General features: G+C 38.9%; 1 protein-coding gene across 1 annotated transcript in view; it reads left to right on the top strand.

The window, feature by feature from the left end:
* The window catches only part of HHAT (hedgehog acyltransferase), a gene marked incomplete at both ends in the record, with an annotated part of 164728 nt that overhangs the window by 12137 nt on the left and 133801 nt on the right, over positions 1 to 18790 (top strand). Inside the window, 2 exons of the mRNA XM_084283411.1 lie at positions 2008 to 2179; positions 14055 to 14205. Coding sequence (XP_084139537.1) covers positions 2008 to 2179; positions 14055 to 14205 — 323 coding nt within the window. The remainder of the gene's footprint in view (positions 1 to 2007; positions 2180 to 14054; positions 14206 to 18790) is intronic.

Below are 18790 nucleotides of genomic sequence, written 5' to 3'. Positions count from 1 at the left end.
AAAAACAAACATGGAGAATGGGATGCCTGTATTTGCATTACATTGTCATTTAAATATGCACAGACCTGTTCTGTTAAAGCCATAAAGAAGAAAAAACATTGAACAATTTGTTTCTTGGTGTATGTCAAAATGCATGAAAAAGTATTCTTGTAAGAGTCATGTCATCACCTTGACAGCTGAGGTTAGAGAAGAGTTTTGAAGATAGCAGTTTGTAGCAGTTAGTTCAAAGCACGCGGTACAAAAAGTGTGTTTATTTTTGCTGTCAGAAAAGGAGATTGAGAACTGCAGAAGCACTTAACTGAAGTTGAGAAGTTGTTCTGTAGGACTCGAGAATGATTAATGTAACCTCAGGATCAATATGTTTGTTTGATGCAGCAAACTTTCATGGTTGGTTGTTGGGATTGGACCTGCCTGGTCTGTAGGCTGCTTGGACAGTTTGACCAAGTAGTCCTGCTAATACTCTGTAGCCAATGCTGTTGCTTTTTTTTTTTTTTTTTCCTTGAGCTTCCAAAGTGTCTGCGTACCATGATGCAAGGAAGGACAGGGCTTTCTCCTGCATGAGATGTGTTACTGATGACATACTTCTGGAAATTGAATAGCATTGTCAATTCAAGGTGTTTTAGCTCTAGTGAATCTGAAGGGGATGGGCTTTCTCTGAGAATTCAACAACATGACAGGAATGAGCTGGGGATACCATCTTTTTGTGCATGTTCTTGGAGTAATTCTTATGATTTTCATGAGGGAATTTTCACAAAACTTGCAAGGAAAAATAATTCACAACACATGGTAAGATTCTTCTGTGAAAGCTCCATGTTTTCTTGTAATCCTTTTGTCCGTATGAGGTGGGCAGGTTTATTCTACTTTTAGCAAGTACTTTTAACCTTCTTTCAAGCCTTTTGGTTTTCTCTTGTACGTCCCTTTCTTTCTGTGTTATGTGTCTGTGTGAACAGACCTCGGAATGTCAAGTGCCATTAGAAGACACGCATTAAAAAGAAAGTAAAGGACATACTTTGTTGTCCTATGCTTCGTGTATTTGTTATGGTGTGTTCCATACTTAAAACTGCAAATAAATGTATGCTTATTCCTGGGTATATACTTTTGTCTGGATTAGATGCTTAGGAACTTGTTTGTATGGTCAGAATCAGCTTTTAATAAACTCCTCTGAAGCTTGACGGCCTTCCAGAAATAAAGTGGCTGTTACCAAGGCAGCCCTTCCTCAGGCCATCCTGAAAGTGATGACATTCTGGGTAATGGACCTCAGGCCTCCTGGCAGTATGTTTGTTTGGCAGCAGCTGGTGACTAGGATGTACCTTCTGAAGTGACAGTGTAGGGAGGAGAGAGCAACATCTTTTGCGTCACTGTACATTCAGAGAGATGCCTGTGGAATCAGGCCATTTAAACTGTCCATTTGGAATAAATGCAAAATGGAAGCAGATACAAAGATCATATGTTTAAAGCACTGGGCAGCATGTAATAGCAAAGCAATCCAGAGACCCTTTGGCACCTGAACAGTGTAAGGAAAGAGTAGTGTGGATACCCCTGCATTAGGGTACCTAGTGTGGAAATTGCAGCGCACCAACAGATGCCATTGCATTCCCGTACACACAGGCTGCACAAGTAGTTTTTGCAATGCAGAGAGAATGGAAATGTCATCTGGAGGAAGGGAGAATCTCACTGCATGGGAATGTAAGTGAATATTTTTAAATACTGCAGCTAGTCTTGAGTTATTGACTGGAAACTTGCTTGACTTTGCTTACCTCTCAAATTTCTACTTTGCTGATTTCTACTTCTTAGTGAGTTTGAGAAAGAAGAAACCAGACTCCATCTGTGTGTGTCCAGAATTCTCAAACGGGGTGGTCAAATGCCCCCTTAGTAGTAATAAATAGTAAATGAAACCTTTGAACTGAAGTGAATAGTAAATGAAAAAAGGGAGGGGTTCTTAAGATGAGTCTTTGAATAAAACAGTCAGTTATGTGTCATGTAACCTCTTTGGGTTTCTTCATTTAGATGAGGAAACAAGAAGCCTTCAGTTTGAAGACCAATGTTGGCATCTTAATCGTGGGCATAATTCGTATTTTCTTTTGGTGGTGCTTGGCTGAGCTAATGATACACCTCATGTATATCCATGCTATCTGCAGCAGTTCCCCACCTTTGGAAGCTGTGTCATACTGGGCCTTAGGTGAGTACATTAAAAACAGCAAAGAAATCATCCTTCTCCCCCCACTTCCAGGAACACCAGTCTACTTATATTTTTATGTCCATCTGTTAGTACTTACGAATAGTACATTATGGCCACTCACTGTCAGGAAGATGATCTACGGACTACTCAGGCAACGTGAAGATCCTTTAAGGAGCTTACAGTTGGACTTGTTGAACTTATTGAACTGCTTCCAAAATTCAAGAATATTCTGATTTTTGTCTAACGTATGTGGGCACTTTTAGTCCTTACACTTTTTTTTCAAACGTACAAGTGGACATCTAAAACAAAAAATTTGTTTAGTGTTGGGAAGAAGGGAGATGTTAAGAATCAAAACACCTCACCTCTCACCCTTTATTCATTTCTTCTGTCTTTTGATGTTCATATTCGTGTTGAAACATAAAATGACTATACTTATTAAGAGTAGAGGGAAGGAATGAGAAGCAGATTGGTCTGAAAATAGTTGTCTGTGCCCCTCCTTAGCTCATTTTTCCTTCTTGTTTTCCTCTTCCGTCACGTCAGCCTGGTATTTGATTAAAGTGGTAAACTGTGAGGGCAAAAAAGGGCGCTTATGAATGTAACATAATATAAAAAGCTTTGCCTGTGGGTAAGTAGATAGAAACAGGCTACCCTGTAAGCCGCTTGGATGCGAGGTTTTTATGATTTTCCATTGTCCTGCTGCGTGTACCTCCACTTAGGAGGAAAGGAAGCAGCAAAATGCCAAGCCTTAAAAGTGGGTTTGGAGAAAGCCTTGAAGATTACTGAATTGAAGGGGATGCCTCTTATTATATCAGTGAGTAGCAGGAACTGGTATCACATACCGGTGTGGTCCTGTCAAGCATTCATTAAAGTTCACATATGAGCAATGTGCTGGAAAAGGAGGACCTCTGCATACCAGGCTCTGGCCAGTAGAGGGCAATGATTGCGCGCTGTCTCTCTGCATGTATGCATGTAGACACATTATATATAACTTTGTATACACATACATACTATATATATAGAAAGAGACAGAGCAGTAAGCCTTAGTGGATTGCCTCCGTGGTTCATTTCACTCCTCCCCACTCAGTCACCATTTAGGAAGTGGATTCTGAGTTTGCGTCTCTGTTGTAAATATGAATTCACTGATGAATCGAATCAGCTAGCTCCCAGTATTGTCTGTATGTGTGACAAAGAGCTTTATGGTGGTATTGAGCATACGGAATCTGGTAAATACTGACCAGCTGACAAGGCAGGCAAGGTTACAGGTTTAGGGACAGGGTGTTCCAGGTTTGGTGTTACTGGCAGTTTCTTCCCTCCCTTGAAGAAAGCCTCTAACTGTTGATCAAAACAATGGTGCCCAGTCACATGTTACTTTTAAGAGGAAAAAGAAAAAGTAGGCTTTATGTTCGTTTAATGGAATTGAGTGTTATATCCTAAGAATTAAAGCTGGTTTTGAGCAGATATTTAGAAAGTACTTCAAGGCAATTTCAGGTGAGAAAAGCCTGTTTGAAAGCAAGTTTGGACTGTAGAAATAGTTTGGACTGTAGAACTGCTGGATCAAGACACGGCCATTTAAATTGACACAAGTGCCCTTTGGAGACCCTGCTTTAGAAGAACTATGTTCAGAGTGTAACCCCCCACTTAGTAAGCTTTGTCTTAGTGGTGAAAGCAGTTGCTTAAATATGATAGTTCAAATAAGATTTTATGGCAGAATTGATCTGCGGAAGTCTATCACTCTTTAAAAGTTTTTCTCTACAAGTTTTATCCCAGTAATTACACAGGCTGTCTTCTATCACTGATGCATAAGGCTATCTAATATTTTTCTACTGATCCTTACCTGGGTCGTTATAGATCTTAATAATGCTTCTATACCAGTTCTTTTACAGAGCCAAGTATTCCCCTCTGTTACTTTATATTCTGTGTTATTAAAACCAATTACATTGTATAATGGAGTCATGAGACCAAGAAGCTAGTTGCCTCAAGGGGATTAACTGCATGGTATATTAGCCTTCTGAACTGCCATTTTTCATTTTGTTTCCCATTTAACCCACAGTACCTTCAAGGTGGCATGGAACATCTACTTCCATCAGGTGATATATATTTGCCCCTTTATAACAGGCTAAATTTGGGGAAAAAGCTGTTAGGCTGTCTTGTAATCAACTCTAATTAAGGAAATTGTAATCGCGCCCCCATTTTTCTTCTGGGACATCTTTGAATTATAGGCATTAAACACCAGCAATTCAGGTAAAGACAAGAGTGCTATGAGGTTTTGCTCAAGGGATCTTAAGGGCATTGATGCTGGCCAGAACACACCTCAGAGAATCACAAAGCAACACAGTGTTCCGGATCGCTTCTTGTAGCGTTCTTGTGAAGTGAGATAGCAAAGAAATAAAACCTCACTGAGTTACATTGCTTGTTTAAAAACTTCGCTGTTCACTGTTGTTAGCCTTACGTGGCCACAAATAACAAGAAAAATGCTGAAATTACCTAAAATAACGTAACTAAGTGCATTGTTTTATTTGCCATGCAAATACGCAATTTTTATTTTATATATATATATTATATATATAAATTATATATATATAATATATATAATATATATATATAAAAACAAGGGACAGCGTGTGACCACCCAATTAGAGAAATGTTTTTCTCTCATTTGGAAGGAATTAGACAGAAGTTTCTGGAAGCAACAATATACAAAAGAGTGCATGTATGTTTTTAAAACATAAAAACATAAAAAGAGTGCATTGTATGTTTTTAATACCTGCAGCTAATCCAAAGATCCCCTTACATCAAATGTTCAGATTCTTTTCTCCATGCTATTTACAAGCCAGTACCTGTGTTACAGTAACATCACTCTTGCCTAGAGATGAAATTACCTCATACTTTCTGATTAATTTGCAAATACATAGTTCTGTGTATTCTCCCATTCTTCTGAATATGAATGTGGAAATCAGCAGAGGGTTTATCCTGTCACAGAGGAAACCACCGTCTGTCCCAAGTAACCCAGCTGGGCTACGTGTTTCTTGTGGCACTTCTTGTCATAGTGTCTTAAAGGATCAGAGGCTGTTGTAACCTTACTTCACCCTTAATTTGTTGAATATCCTCCAGTCTCTTTACTTCCGATGTAAACTATCTTCTCTTCTGTGACCATCCCTGTTTCTTTGTCTGCTCTTTCTTACCGTGAGGATAAAGAGTCTTTGGAAGCAAAAGACATCGAAAGTACCCACCAAGCAGGAAATACATTCACACAATATACACGTGGCTTGTAAAATTCATTGCCACAAGACAGCGTGGAGGCAAACGGTGTGAAAGCAGTCAGTGTTATATAATAGTAAGAATTTGGAAGAATTTTCCCCAGAGTTTAGAAGTGATAGTAGATGTTCGTGTTGTGTCATAGCAAACTTTGATTTTGGTTCAAATACAACTGAGTAGTCCATCACAGCCCCTGGAGCAGTTCTGGTAGTGTCCTCAGTAGTGGTGGTGATGGTGTTCGAAGTAGTGACGAGGTGCAGGATGGTGCAGACTGGTGCAATGATTTAGGAGAATGGGTTTTTACTATTCTTTTTTTTAGAGGAGTTTGGATGTTTCTTTGCATGGAATTATTCATGCTGAATGGCATTGTGAAACGGTAAGGTTAGACCATGGAAAAATGGTATATCAGTAGAATACTTACCATAGAGTAGTTCGTTGGAAGGGTCTTCCAGAGATGAGGTAGGCCTGTGTCCCACTCATAGCTGGTCTATTTAGGCCAGGTTGCTGAGGGCTTTGTCCAGCTGGGTCTTGAACAGCTGCCAGAATGGACATTTCCCAACTTTTCTGGGAACCTCTTCTGGAATTTCATCAGCCTCATGGCAAAGAAAAACTGCCCAGACCCAAAATGTCCTTCAAACACTGACATTTCCCATGTTCCAACTTGCCTGTTACCAGTTGTCATATTGCTATGCACTGGCTCCATCTTTGCAATCTCTGCTCAAGTTTTAGGCAGCAATAAGGCTCCTGTGATTCTTACTTACATAAACCTGAACAAACCTGCTTTTCTCAGCTTCTCTTCATACGTTCCATGCTCTGTCCCTGACTGTCTTAGTGATTCTCTCTGCTGGACTTGCTCCAGCATGTCGGTGGTTTTCTTGTGAGAGCAGAGCCCACAGCTGGGCACAACACGGCAGCTGCGGCCTCACAAGTGCCAAACAGAGGGAAAAGATCACTTCTCTGGACCTGTCACCTTCAGATCCCTCTGAATAGCAACTCTTCCCTTCGGTGTATTGCCTGCTCCCTCAGCTTGGTGTCACCAGCAAACTTGCTGAATGTTCACTCTGGTTTGTCATCCAGGTTGCTAATGAAGACAGTGAGTGGTACTGGTCTCAGCCGTGGTCTCTGAGGGGATGCCACTAGTTACTGGTGGCCAACAGCTGCACTTTGCACCTGTGATCACTGCTATGCTTTCAGCCTGGTAGTCCCAGCCAAATTTTCTTACATGTTACCTACTTATACAAACCATATCTCACATCTCTGGTGATAAGGAAGCTATGGCAAAAAATGTGTGAAAGCTGACACTGAGGTCAAGGTGCACAACATCCATGCTTCTCCCTGTGTGTTGAAAGCATCCATTCCTTCATATTGAAAGCAGTGACGTTGGTGAGGCATCATGTTCCCTTAGTAAACCCCTTTTTCTGTTCCCATTTAGTTTCTTGTCTTTGATGTGTTTACAAATGGCTTCTAACAAGATTTGTTACACAAGTTTTCCAGGGACTGAAGTATTGTCTCAGTTATTGGGTAGATGAAGCCTTTCCCTTGAGTAGTTACTGTACTATAGATGGAAGAACCGCTATAATATAAATATTTGTGAATTCTCCTCAGTTCTTTTGTGCAGTTTATATTTGTAGTGGACAAATTTTGGGTTTTAATTTGGGTGATAGTAACACTGGAAACTGTGAGCAGGAGACTAAAGACAGTGTATGTGTAGTTCATCTAAAGGTAAAATCTTCAATTCTCTTCCTATCTTCTGTGTTTTCCTGGATTACAGCTTTCCCTACGTTTCCTAATTTGTGACTGGCAATCACTGGAGTATAACTTTTATCAGAAAGGCAGCTTACTTTCATGCCTCGTGAATCAACGAGCTGTGGAAGTACATAGTCAACAACCTGCACTGAGACAGCGCAAGTTGCATCTCCTGTGCATCAATCTTTAATAAGTAGAAAAGTAAGTGCCTTGTTAAACTAAGGCTCCTGGATTTGGGGGAGTTTAAATGAAAAATGGTTGGAGTCCTTGTTGGAGGGTCCTGTGAAGAACAGCAGTTCTGTAAAATTATTCTTCATATTGTTGTTGATATTATGTAGAAGAGATTCTCTACTAAAAGAGAAAATGGATGCTCATTATTTAAGTTCTTCAGGCAGTACAAAATCTATAGTATGATTCAATTTTGTCTGTTTTGAAAAATTATTTTCAGCTGGATTTCTGCCAGCTAAAATGTGGAAAAAAATCAAACCTGAAGTAGGTTGCATGCACCTCTGCCAATGGCTAAAAATACAAAGAAAACTGTTACGACTTTGTCTTTTCAGGCTATCTCCTCCTCTGTTCCATACTGCAACACTCACATGGCCCATAAATGTCACAGTTTCTTCTATCACATACTGCTCCTGACACACAAATTTTGTTGCCTTTAAAGCAGCATGTGGGAAACACTAAACTTCTGTGCTTATAGAGCACTGAGCTTGGGCTGGTCATAATGCAGGAAGAATTCAGTTCTGAAATGGGAGGGCCTCGTGAGCTGCCATCCTGGCAGTGGTACTGTTTTTGATACCAGAAGGGTTGGAGCTCAGGTGCCTCTGATTATTTTCCATGCAGCAGAATGATGGGGAAAGAGCAGTGTCAGATAACGGCAGAATAGATTTTGCTATTTTTTTGTGGCCTTTCAGACTGACTGCTCACGTCCAGAGTGGCTGAGATGTTTTCATCTGACTGACTGCAGCACTACACAGGCTGCTAGTTCAGATACTGGAATATAAATGCCACGTGCATTAACAAAAATCTGCATCATACTGTCTGAAGAAAGTGTAATTTCCTGCTGCGTACACAGTCATGTTCTGTTTTACCAGTGGCTCATGTTTGTTAGCAAGAATAACATCCAAAAGGAAACATTAGTCTCCTAAGTGGAGGAGGAGGTGAGAGCTAGCTTTGGTTATAAGTACTTTTAGATATGCAAATGACTCTTTGGGGTACCTTCAGGTATAAATAAGTTCAGGTCATCGTCCATATCTCCTGTTATGTCCTTTAAAAAATATATTTGACCAGGCATTTGTATGGATGTGTGTTTTGTGTTAGAGGTGTGTCTTTGATGGAGAGATGTGTGCGTGTATGATGAGTGATCTTTGGTCTTACTGTCTTGGTCTTAACCATATGCTGTTTGTTCTTTCTAGTGAAGCATGTGCAACTTACCGTGCTGGTTAACTATCATTTTTGTTATTAATTAGGTTCCAGTGCTTTGAAAGGACATTCTCTTTGAATGTCATGCCGCTTATATAAAAACAATCTGAAGTGATAGGATCTGCTCAAAGGTGGAGCCACCTGCTTGATTTTGTAGTTGGTGAATTTCATTTTTGATTTGTTAAAAGAAGAAGTGCATGTAAGTTTCTCTTTGAGAAAGCAAGACCTACAGAGCAGTCTTCAAGTCAGATGCAGAGTGCTGTTTTGGATGTGTTGTGGTTCTTTTTCTAATAAGCCTATAAATAGGAAATGAGTTTGAGTTCATTCTTAAGAGGCACTCAGTGTTTTGCTATTGAAATTAGGGTGTCTGTGCATCCATTTAAATAGCAATGAAACAGAGTAATCTGAGATTATTTTTTTTTTATCTTGCAAGATAACACTAAGGAAAATCTTATTAAAATATTTGGCATCTTTGTGTCTGTTTTGGAAACTGGAATATAAACATGATTCAGGAATCTTAATAAGATTTTATTCTCTGAAACATTGGGTAGATAGTTCGCTGCTTTAAAAAAAAAAAAAAAAAGTAATGAAGGAAAATGCTAGATTTTTTGTAAATCCCCCTGCAGGCTTAAATTTCAGGTAATATTGGTAGTTAACCTACTTTTATGGTTAATCTGTTACTCATGTGGTAACTGCCGATATATTTACAGAGTTCTTTCCCACAAATATTAGAACTTAATGCCTACTGTAGGTGTTTGGGAGTATTTAAGGTAGGTAGGTAGCTTTCAGGTATGTCTGTCCTTAAAAAGTTTTCTGGTTTTCTTTTTTAAGTGATCTGGAAGACCTGTCTGTGCCAGACCTTCAGCCTGGTTTAAGCAACTTCACTTTGGGATCATTGAATCTGTTCAACTTCATAGTCTTAAAAGAAGTATGCAGCATTCAGGGCAAACATTGTGGGGTGGACTTTCCTGTCACTGTTCCATACGTTTTGGGTTTTTCTTCTTGTATACTACTGAGGGCTGGGCTGTGAAGCTAGGCTGCATGAGTCCCAGTAATATTTTCTTTCTTTCTATCATTCATCTTGATTTTGTGAGCTGGCACCTCTTTCAAAGCACTGCCAAGCAGCAGTGAAAGACACTGCTGAGCAATACAAGCCTAATTATTAATTGCATTAGTTTATGTTTGTTAGTTAATGAAATTGGGGTGCTTCTTGCACTGTGCTCTTTTGCAGTGGATAGGGACAGGGTAACTGAACTGAGCAGTCACTTACGTGGTAATTCAGGTTAACACAGCTTGTAAAAGAGGGTGCTGAGCCCTGACCAGGGGACAGGGCAGCACCAAATCGAGAAGGTCAGAGTAGGTCCTGCTGTGGGGCTCTTGTCGGGGAGGAGAGTGATGCTAGGAAGAAGATGCTATAGTCCAGCACACGAAGCTTGCCAGGAATCATGCTGTTATTGGTTGAGTGAAGAGAATTTTATTTGTCAGGGAATTCATGCATCATATATATATAAATATATAAATGCATCCATTTGTGAGGAAATCCATGCATCATATATATGTATGTGTGTATATATATATATTTCCTGTAAGAGAGGAGATGCAGGAAATATGAGAGAGGGTAAATGACACCCCAAAGCTCAATATTTTGAATTTGATGATATGGCCACAAATTCTGAGCCATTGTAAATGTCTGTGTCTTATTAGACCTGTGCCATGTGTCAGTAACCCTTTCAAAATGACTGCATATTTGTCTGATATGTGTTTTCTAGTTGTACCTGTCCTGTTTATTGACAGAAACAAGCATTTACAATCGTTAACGTTGCAGGTCAGTGTAGCTGTGAAAAAGGGAAATTTGTGCTGTCAGGCTCATGTGTCACCTATAAAACTGAAAGCTAAGTTAAAATTCTTGACCATAAATATGTTTTGGTGATGTTTTATGGACAGGAAAAATAGTTTTTAATCCCTATATGAATATGTTGTTATTAACTTATAGAAATGATCTAGTTGATAATTTCTGTCAAAAATTATTATTCAGACAAAACCAGCCCTGTGAATATTTTAATTATTCTTCGAACAAAGGTCTAATAAACTTACGAAATGCAGTTTTGGAGTAAATTTAAGGAAGGTAAAACTTTGCTGAAGGTCTAGAAATGTGTTCTTAAAGTCAAGGAAAATCTGGAATGCTTTATAAGGATTGCAAGGTAAGAAATTGAAAATATCAATCTCTATACAAGTCAGTTAATTTAATCTGGGATTTCAAGCAGCTTGACTGTTGAAGTGCATGGGGTTCACATTGTATGGGTACTTTAGCTCAATAATTTTTAAACCATAATACATTTAGTTCTTAAACTTCACCTTGACTCTGAACCCTTTAAGTTCATTTATTCCAGGGAATAGATATCATTGCTGCAATGCTTTTTCCCTTAAGTGTTTTTAATATACACTTGATATAGATTCTCAGCTTTGTTTCCAATTTAAGATAATGTTCTTGTGTGAGTTCTTTTTAAGCTTTAAATAGAACTCTAGAGAACAAATTGTGTTACTGATAATGAATTTGAGAAATTTAGCATTGATCTTAAATTTCTTTTTTATTTTATGGTTTTGTATCAGATAAAGCAGTGTACTTCTGGCTGCTTTGCGCTATAATGGAGCGAATACAAAGCAGCTGGAATATTTCAGGTATGCAAAAAAGGTTTAAAGCCTGAGCATATTGCCAGTGCAGACCAGCTGTTGTACAGCTGTGAACCTTGCTCTTAGATTTTCCGTGTGTGGCCCAGACCTCTTGCACAGCTGGGATGAGTTGAAGACCATCAAGAATTTCATTCACATATTGATGGGGACCTTCACATCACTGATCTTATGAGCATTAGAACTGCCACACACAAAGCAGCCAGTATGTGCCAGGTAGTAATGTCAGTGATGTGCTGCCTATGCTTTTTTAAGATACCATTGCTGTTGAGCTGTCTGCTAGTTAACAATAACAACAACTCAGACTTGCATTAAGTGCTAGAGATAGTGAAAATGCCTTTTTTCCCTTTTTTCCTTCGACTTGTTTGTTATAACTTTATATCTGAAAACTCTGAACGCTTCATCATCATATTCAAAAAATTAAATATATTGATTGTTTTGTGTCCCAAGAGGGTGGTAGTTTGGGTCACTAAATCTTTATCCATCATGCACAGCCAAAGGATTTTGAATTTCACCAATGCACAGACAGCTGTGATCTTCGTAATCAGTTTGTGTGGGTGTCAGCATTCAGCTCTCCACAGAAATTTGTCATAAAAGAAATGAGAAATTGAATGAGATGGGAATTAAACCAGAAAGTTAGCTGTATAAATGATTTAGCAGTAATCTAATGTGTAGCTAACTGGCTAGTATCCAAATTGTGCTTTTGATTGTTTGTTTTCCTCTGGGGAAGAATGTTACTGAATATTAGATGACTACTTCCCTGAAGGAAAATACTATAAGCCTCATGTCTAGGTATTCTGTTCTACCATCAGTTTTTATCTTGTATGGCACAACCGTTTCTTATATCATGCATGTGGATGATGATATTAAAACCAAAAATGGCGTATTGCAGCAGCGAAATGCTGGCCATGTGTAAGTCAGCAGGAGTTTTGCAATTTACATTGCTAGTGCCAGAATTTTACCCTAGGTTGTTACATATTTGATGAATTTTTTAATGTTGAACTTTAGGTCATCATCTGCCATATGCCCATTAGTCAGCAGAATGCAAAAGGGATGCTTTGGCGCTGGTGCTGGGGGAAGGCAGATGATTTAGGTGTTCATAGGCTTGTATTGCTGGAGTCAGATTGAATATTTAGGCTCTACGGGAAGTGTGCTGAAGATTCTGAAATGATATTTAATATCTAAAGTACTGCAAACAAATTGCAAGGTAGTTAGTATCAGTTAGAAAAAGCAAAACAGTGGAAAGGAAGGAGACATAACAATAGCATTTTATAACTTTTTACTCTACCAAATTACCAATTTTCACTTTCCCTTCTTTGGGACTAGATTTTTAGTATCAACTGACAGTCAGAGGGAAGTTTCTCCCAAGTCAGAACACCTTCTTGGAGGAGTGAGCTCCCATCAATATCGGTGAAGGTATTGCCCTCTGCTTTTTATAAAGTTTTGCTTCTGATGGTTATTGGTCAAATTCTGTTTTACTTGGCATAATACTATTTAGAATACGGATATGAACCATCTTGTTTTATTTACAAGTCTGAGCAATCAGAGTTGTTTAAAAGATCATCTTCTCCCGTGTGCGTTCCACCCTGCCACCAAATCCTGGTATTTAAAAACTTGAGTCATATCTGGGCTTTATTTGGGTTTTGGGTTTTCTGTGTACACTCGTGTATATTTAAAATAAATAAATAAATAAATAACAGGAAAAAAGTTTTCTTCCATTATTGTGAAACTTACTACTACTATCCTTTTTTTTTTTTTTTTTTTTTTTTTTTTTTTAATGATGGTCAGTGATTCTTGTCACTGTCAAAACGTTACATGCTTCTGAGGAAACAGGCCAAGCATCATGAGACTCGGCATAAAGTTATGAGCTGTCCGTGCTGGTAATTGTCAGGCTGAGTTTCAGGGTGCCTGAACTTGTTACTGCCAATCTTGTATTTTGTACTCTAGGGCTGTGACTTACGGTAACTCTGTAAGAATAGCCAGTCTGATTTACATCTCACCTGTGTAAGATTACTGTGTTTTGTGCCATATCCTGGGATTGCAGTGAGCCAGCACACCACCAAAATTTCTTTTTTGGCACTCAGGCAACTAAAGCACTCCAGGGTGAGGTCTTTGTCCTGTGGGTTTAAAACAGAAATGTACCTTCAGTATTATGCCAGGTGGAGTTCCAGTCTAGTTGTGCCTCAGCTGTGTCAGGAGAGATCATCTTGGGAGTGTTGCAGGGGGTACAGTCTACATAGCATGGGCTGTCTGTGAAGCTGTCAGGGTGAGCTGCAAAGATGACCATTGTTTGTAGTTCTTTGGGAGGAGCAAGTGAAGAATGCGTGTCAGGATGCTGTGCATGTCCAGTATTGACTTTTTTTTTTTTCCTCAAAGATGAAATCTTATTGTCCCTGTGGTAAGCATTCATCACTTGTGTCAGTAAGTTCTGATTTTTCATACAGCATAAGTCCATATTTGTTTTTTGTAGACGTCAGTGCCCACAGTCCAAAGAGATCTTGGAAGTGGAAACACAGGTGCTTAGTTATGCTTTTGTATTAGGATAATAGTAGTGTTTTGTGCATGCCTGGAGTCAAACTGCATGTGCTTCCATGTCCTACACCTGTTACAAAATCAGGTGTTGTATATCCCATCAAACAACAGTGCTTGCTTCAGTTCTTTGAATAATTTCTATTGGGAAGTAATCAGTATCAACAGATGTTAAAAATATTTCAAGAGTTGTTTAAGGTATTAATTTGGTGTGGTGGTTTTGTTTTTTTAGGTGGCCTGGCTTTAGCTCAAGTATTATTTTTTTATGTGAAGTACCTGGTTCTGTATGGTGTTCCTGCCCTCCTCCTTCGAATGGATGGACTCAAACCTCCAGCTCTTCCTCGCTGTGTGAGCCTGATGCACAGTTTCACTAAAATGTGGAGGTTAGTCATTATTGCTTTTTTTAAAAAAAATATTATTGATATATGACAGTAAATGCATAAAAATGTACGTGTGTTTTCACAGTCATGTACATGCCTGCAAATTTGTAGGCTGTACCCCAGACTTCTAGCAACATTACCTCAAACTTAGACTTGTCAGCTTTTCAGCAAAGAGGCTTCTCTCTTCCATTGTGTTAGCAAAGAGCCTAGCACAACGGGGCTTTCCCTGTTTGGTCTCTGACTGCTTTGTGATATGACTAAAATTTTCATTTTAGTCATAAAAACAGTGGGTCTGTTATTATCACAGCTTTATTGGATGAGATTTTCATTTTGTTTCCTGCTTAAAGCTAGTTGTAATAGGCAAGCTTTATGGTTTATAATAGTTTGCAACTATTGATATCAAGTATTCAAAGAAATGCAGCATAAATAGGGTGGATAAAACAGATGAACTGTTAAAAAATTATTTGAGCTACTACAAATCCCTTGGTTTAAATTGTCTTTCAGAAAGGATTTGAACTGAACTTCTGACCTACAGAGTTAATTTAGAAATCTCTGTTTTTTACTGGGCAGTCTCCTGAGAGCTGCATCTCTTGGCCTGCTGGCCTTTGCAAGCAGAGCTTCAAACAGCACCATTTTTTTTCTTTCTCTCCCAGATATTATACCAGGGGATCTGAACATTGCTCTGGAGGTGTCAAATGAATCTGAACTTTAGCACAAATTTTAATGATGCTGCTGTGTCAGGTAATTGTAACAGACAATGCAAAAAGTACTCTGTACACCCATTTTTGTCTGCAAAGATGGGTGTGGTATATCACAGTAAAACCATCTGGCGTTCTTTTACAAAATATTCATAACACTTTCTTATAACAAAATTGAAACTGGTATCTAAACAGATAAAGTTTAATTATCATTTTACAGAAGGAAAAAAACATAAACTGCTATTAGCACTTGCCCAGATACTTCATTCATGTAAGTAGCAAACAATCGCTGTCAGAAATAATAAAATGATTTCACAGATGGGATTTGTTTGTTTACTGTGTAGGTTGAAAAATCAGTTCATGTACAGCTGATTTGATTTCTTGCTCTGAAAGCCATGTGGATAGTAGCAATTCCTATGTCTGCTAGTGAAATATGGAGCATTCTCAGTTATCTAAGAAATCTCACATAGTTTGCCCTGTGAATCCCTGAATTATGATGCCTTTGTGTCTTTACAGTTAAACCCATGAATCACTACTACCCAGAGGCTTGCAGTCTTTGTGTGTTTTGTTGTGCTGTATAGGAACATCAGTTTTTAGAAATGAGAATAGCCTTTGTTTCCAGACTGTGTGACTGGACAGAACTGGCCTAGACCAGCAAGTGCTGAAGTGATGAGCTTTGCATAAAAGCTAGGAAAAAATGGCGAAAGCAAATAACTTGTGTTGTGAAGCCTCATGAGCAGTGCTGCTGTTTCCCTGAAGTGCCAAAATTTTTTTGGTAGTTTTCTGAATACGTGGATTTTTAAATTAATATTTCTAACAACTTCATGAAATGGGAAGTGAAGTGGAGTGGAAGAACCCAAGTTACGTGATGGAGCGCACTGTCACATGCCTGGCACCTGCGGGGCTGCTTGTGGTTGCTTGGCTTGCTCTTACCCTTCTACCTGGCATAGTGGAGAAGCCACTGTAGGCTACTCTCAAACACAGGGTATTATGCTAGGTAGGCCTTCAAAAGACCCAGTATTGGTATTTAAATGCCTCAAAGTTATTAGCAGTGCAGATTATGAAGTAGATAAGACAGCGTGAAGAGAAGGACAATGTGAATGTCACAATGTAAGGAATACAAATATGCTACTGAAGAGTTTTACACCACCACCTGGTGTCGTTTGAGCGTACCAATAAAAGATTATGATGTGACAAATCCGAACCAGTGTAACTTATAATCAGTGCATGCTGACATGTTTCACTGTGTAATATAGCAGGTGGAAGAGCTTTCAATCAAGGTAAGAAAAATACCACAGCTTGTTGTCTAAAATTTCTCTGGAGTTGAAAAGCAAAGCAGGTATTAGAAAAACAAATCAGGTACTCTGCTTCTCCATTTATGATACTAAACACTTAACCAAATTGTGTCCATTCAGACTTATAAATAGGGGCTGTAATTAAAAAGAAATTATCTATTTTATAGTAGATTCTGCCTGATCTGCATTTTCTTTGACTTGGGAGGCTGTCTTGATTAAAAAATTAGCAATCTTGTTTCTAGTCTCATGGCTAATACAGGTGTAGAATGTGTTACTATGGTTTCATTTCTCCAGGATATCATCATCTTGGTAAATATGCAGTTGCATAGATAATAAATGCATGATAAAGTTACTACTATTCAAAAGTTTGACTATAATTGTGAGAAGGAGGTTCTGAGCTCCTGATTGCCAGATAGGGCAGCAGTTCAGTGGTACATCAACTTAGTTTTTAGTGTCTGCTTTATCCTGTTTAAATCAGGAGGATTTAAAACTTGTTGTTACCAAGGGTTAAAGTGAGGTTTTGGGGGTCATGAGAGGAAACGCCATTGTTGGAAGCTTATAAGTGCTTTTAAAAATTGATCAAGGCCATTGTTTACTAAGCAGCTTCTCACCCTGGTAGCCAAGTGTAGTACAACAGAGAAAAAGATGTGCTACTGTTAAAGCATTGCTGAAAATTGCAAATTACTTCAATATGGAGAATACCCTAGTGGAGAAGTAAGGGTGTGGATACTAGAGAAGCAATAATAACATACAACTAAAACCCACATCAATTTTGACTTATGAGTGAATGACTTTGGCAATGTATTACACAAAGAAACTTGTCAGTTCATAGTTTAGGCATTTAGCCCAGATGCCATTCATGGGGAGAAAGAGAAAAAGGAAGAAAAAAAAAAATCTGTCATTTTTGTTTTTCCATGCTATGTTACTGACTGTGTTGAGTGCTTTTCTGCAAAGACGTTGGACACGTTGATCAGATACATTTTGACATGCCATGGGGCGGGAGTATCATGGCATAAATATCTTGTTATCTCTGGTAAGAGACTGATACGAGGTTTGTAGAAGCACAGCTCCTCCTCTTCTCATGCCTGTCCACCTTAAAATTTGCACATTCCCAAAAGCCTTATCTCAAAATAGGTGCTATAAATGATATGGCAGTCAGCCTCAAGAGGATCAGGTATTTTGAGGTGATTTGCTTTGTATCTATCCTATAATTGTGGACAGCTATTATCTGAAAGCTTTCTATTCCATGCCCCCTGATGGGACTTAAGTAGCAGCTGACACTGAGAAGCAAGAAAAGTAAAGGTAGGCTTGTGCATCTTTGCCTTTTTCTGTGGAGATTAGGACTGTCATTCCTCGTCTATTTCCAGCCTTTGATTTTAAAAGTAGTTGTCCAGTGTGTTTCAGAGACTCTGTGAGGTAAAACAAAAATGTATCTTAATGATCTAGCTTCTCACAGGTTTTCATTTTAAGAAATGTTAATATCACATCATTTCTGTTTAAACATCAAAAGGCATTTTTTCCCCACCCCGTATTTTCAAAGGTGATCTCGTAAGTATAGAAGAGGATTACTTGAAAAAGATAGTTAGATTAAATAGAATTACACCTGCAGTGTTGAAATGGCCTGGTACTTGTGAGTAAAGGGAAATTATATTGAAATCTGTGAACAGAAGAAATGGTATCACCAAAGTGTGCAGAAGCAGAAATACCTCAGTGACTGTAAGCCATGTTAAACCTTCTTTTTGCCAATTTTAACCCTAGAAAGGCAGATAGATCTGTTATGTTTCTCCTCTTTGGACAAATATGCTGAATTGGAGAATTAGAGAATAGATGGTACGGTGCTTATAGCTGTACCTGAATAAGAAGGTAGACAGTGGAGTGTTGATTGACATTCTTGTTTATTTCTTCATAGAGATGGGATAAAAATACTGGGTATAAGTTTGACCTTGCTGAAATCACTGTCAAACCTGTGATTGGATTTAGTGATGTCAAGGTTTCATTTTAACGTCTCTGCTGGGACTGGACTGAAATGGACTTGCTGAGTTAAGCAAATCCATAAGTACTGCTAGTGCCAGTGGAACATAAGAATATGCAAAGTGTAAAGCAAAAGCTTGAGATGCTTTTCATAAGAATGATGATTAGCACTTGCTTCACTTTTCTTTTTTTTTTTTTTTTTTTAAAGAACTGAGGCCTAAAGAAATAAAGGTCATAGAATCATAGAATCATAGAATATCCTGAGTTGGAAGGGACCCTTAAGGATCATCAAGTCCAACTCTTGACACCGCACAGGTCTACCCAAAAGTTCAGACCATGTGCCTAAGTGCACAGTCCAATCTCTTCTTAAATTCAGACAGGCTCGGTGCAGTGACCACTTCCCTGGGGAGCCTGTTCCAGTGTGCAACCACCCTCTCTGTGAAGAACCCCCTCCTGACGTCCAGCCTAAATTTCCCCTGCCTCAGCTTAACCCCGTTCCCGCGGGTCCTGTCACTAGTGTTAATGGAGAAAAGGTCTCCTGCCTCTCGACACCCCCTTACGAGGAAGTTGTAGACTGTGATGAGGTCTCCCCTCAGCCTCCTCTTCTCCAGGCTGAACAGGCCC

The sequence above is a fragment of the Netta rufina genome (genome assembly GCF_964035555.1).
Source record: "Netta rufina genome assembly, chromosome: 3".
Taxonomy (NCBI): domain Eukaryota; kingdom Metazoa; phylum Chordata; class Aves; order Anseriformes; family Anatidae; genus Netta; species Netta rufina.
Note: the sequence above shows the minus strand (reverse complement) of the source record. Positions and strands in the feature narration are given on the sequence as shown.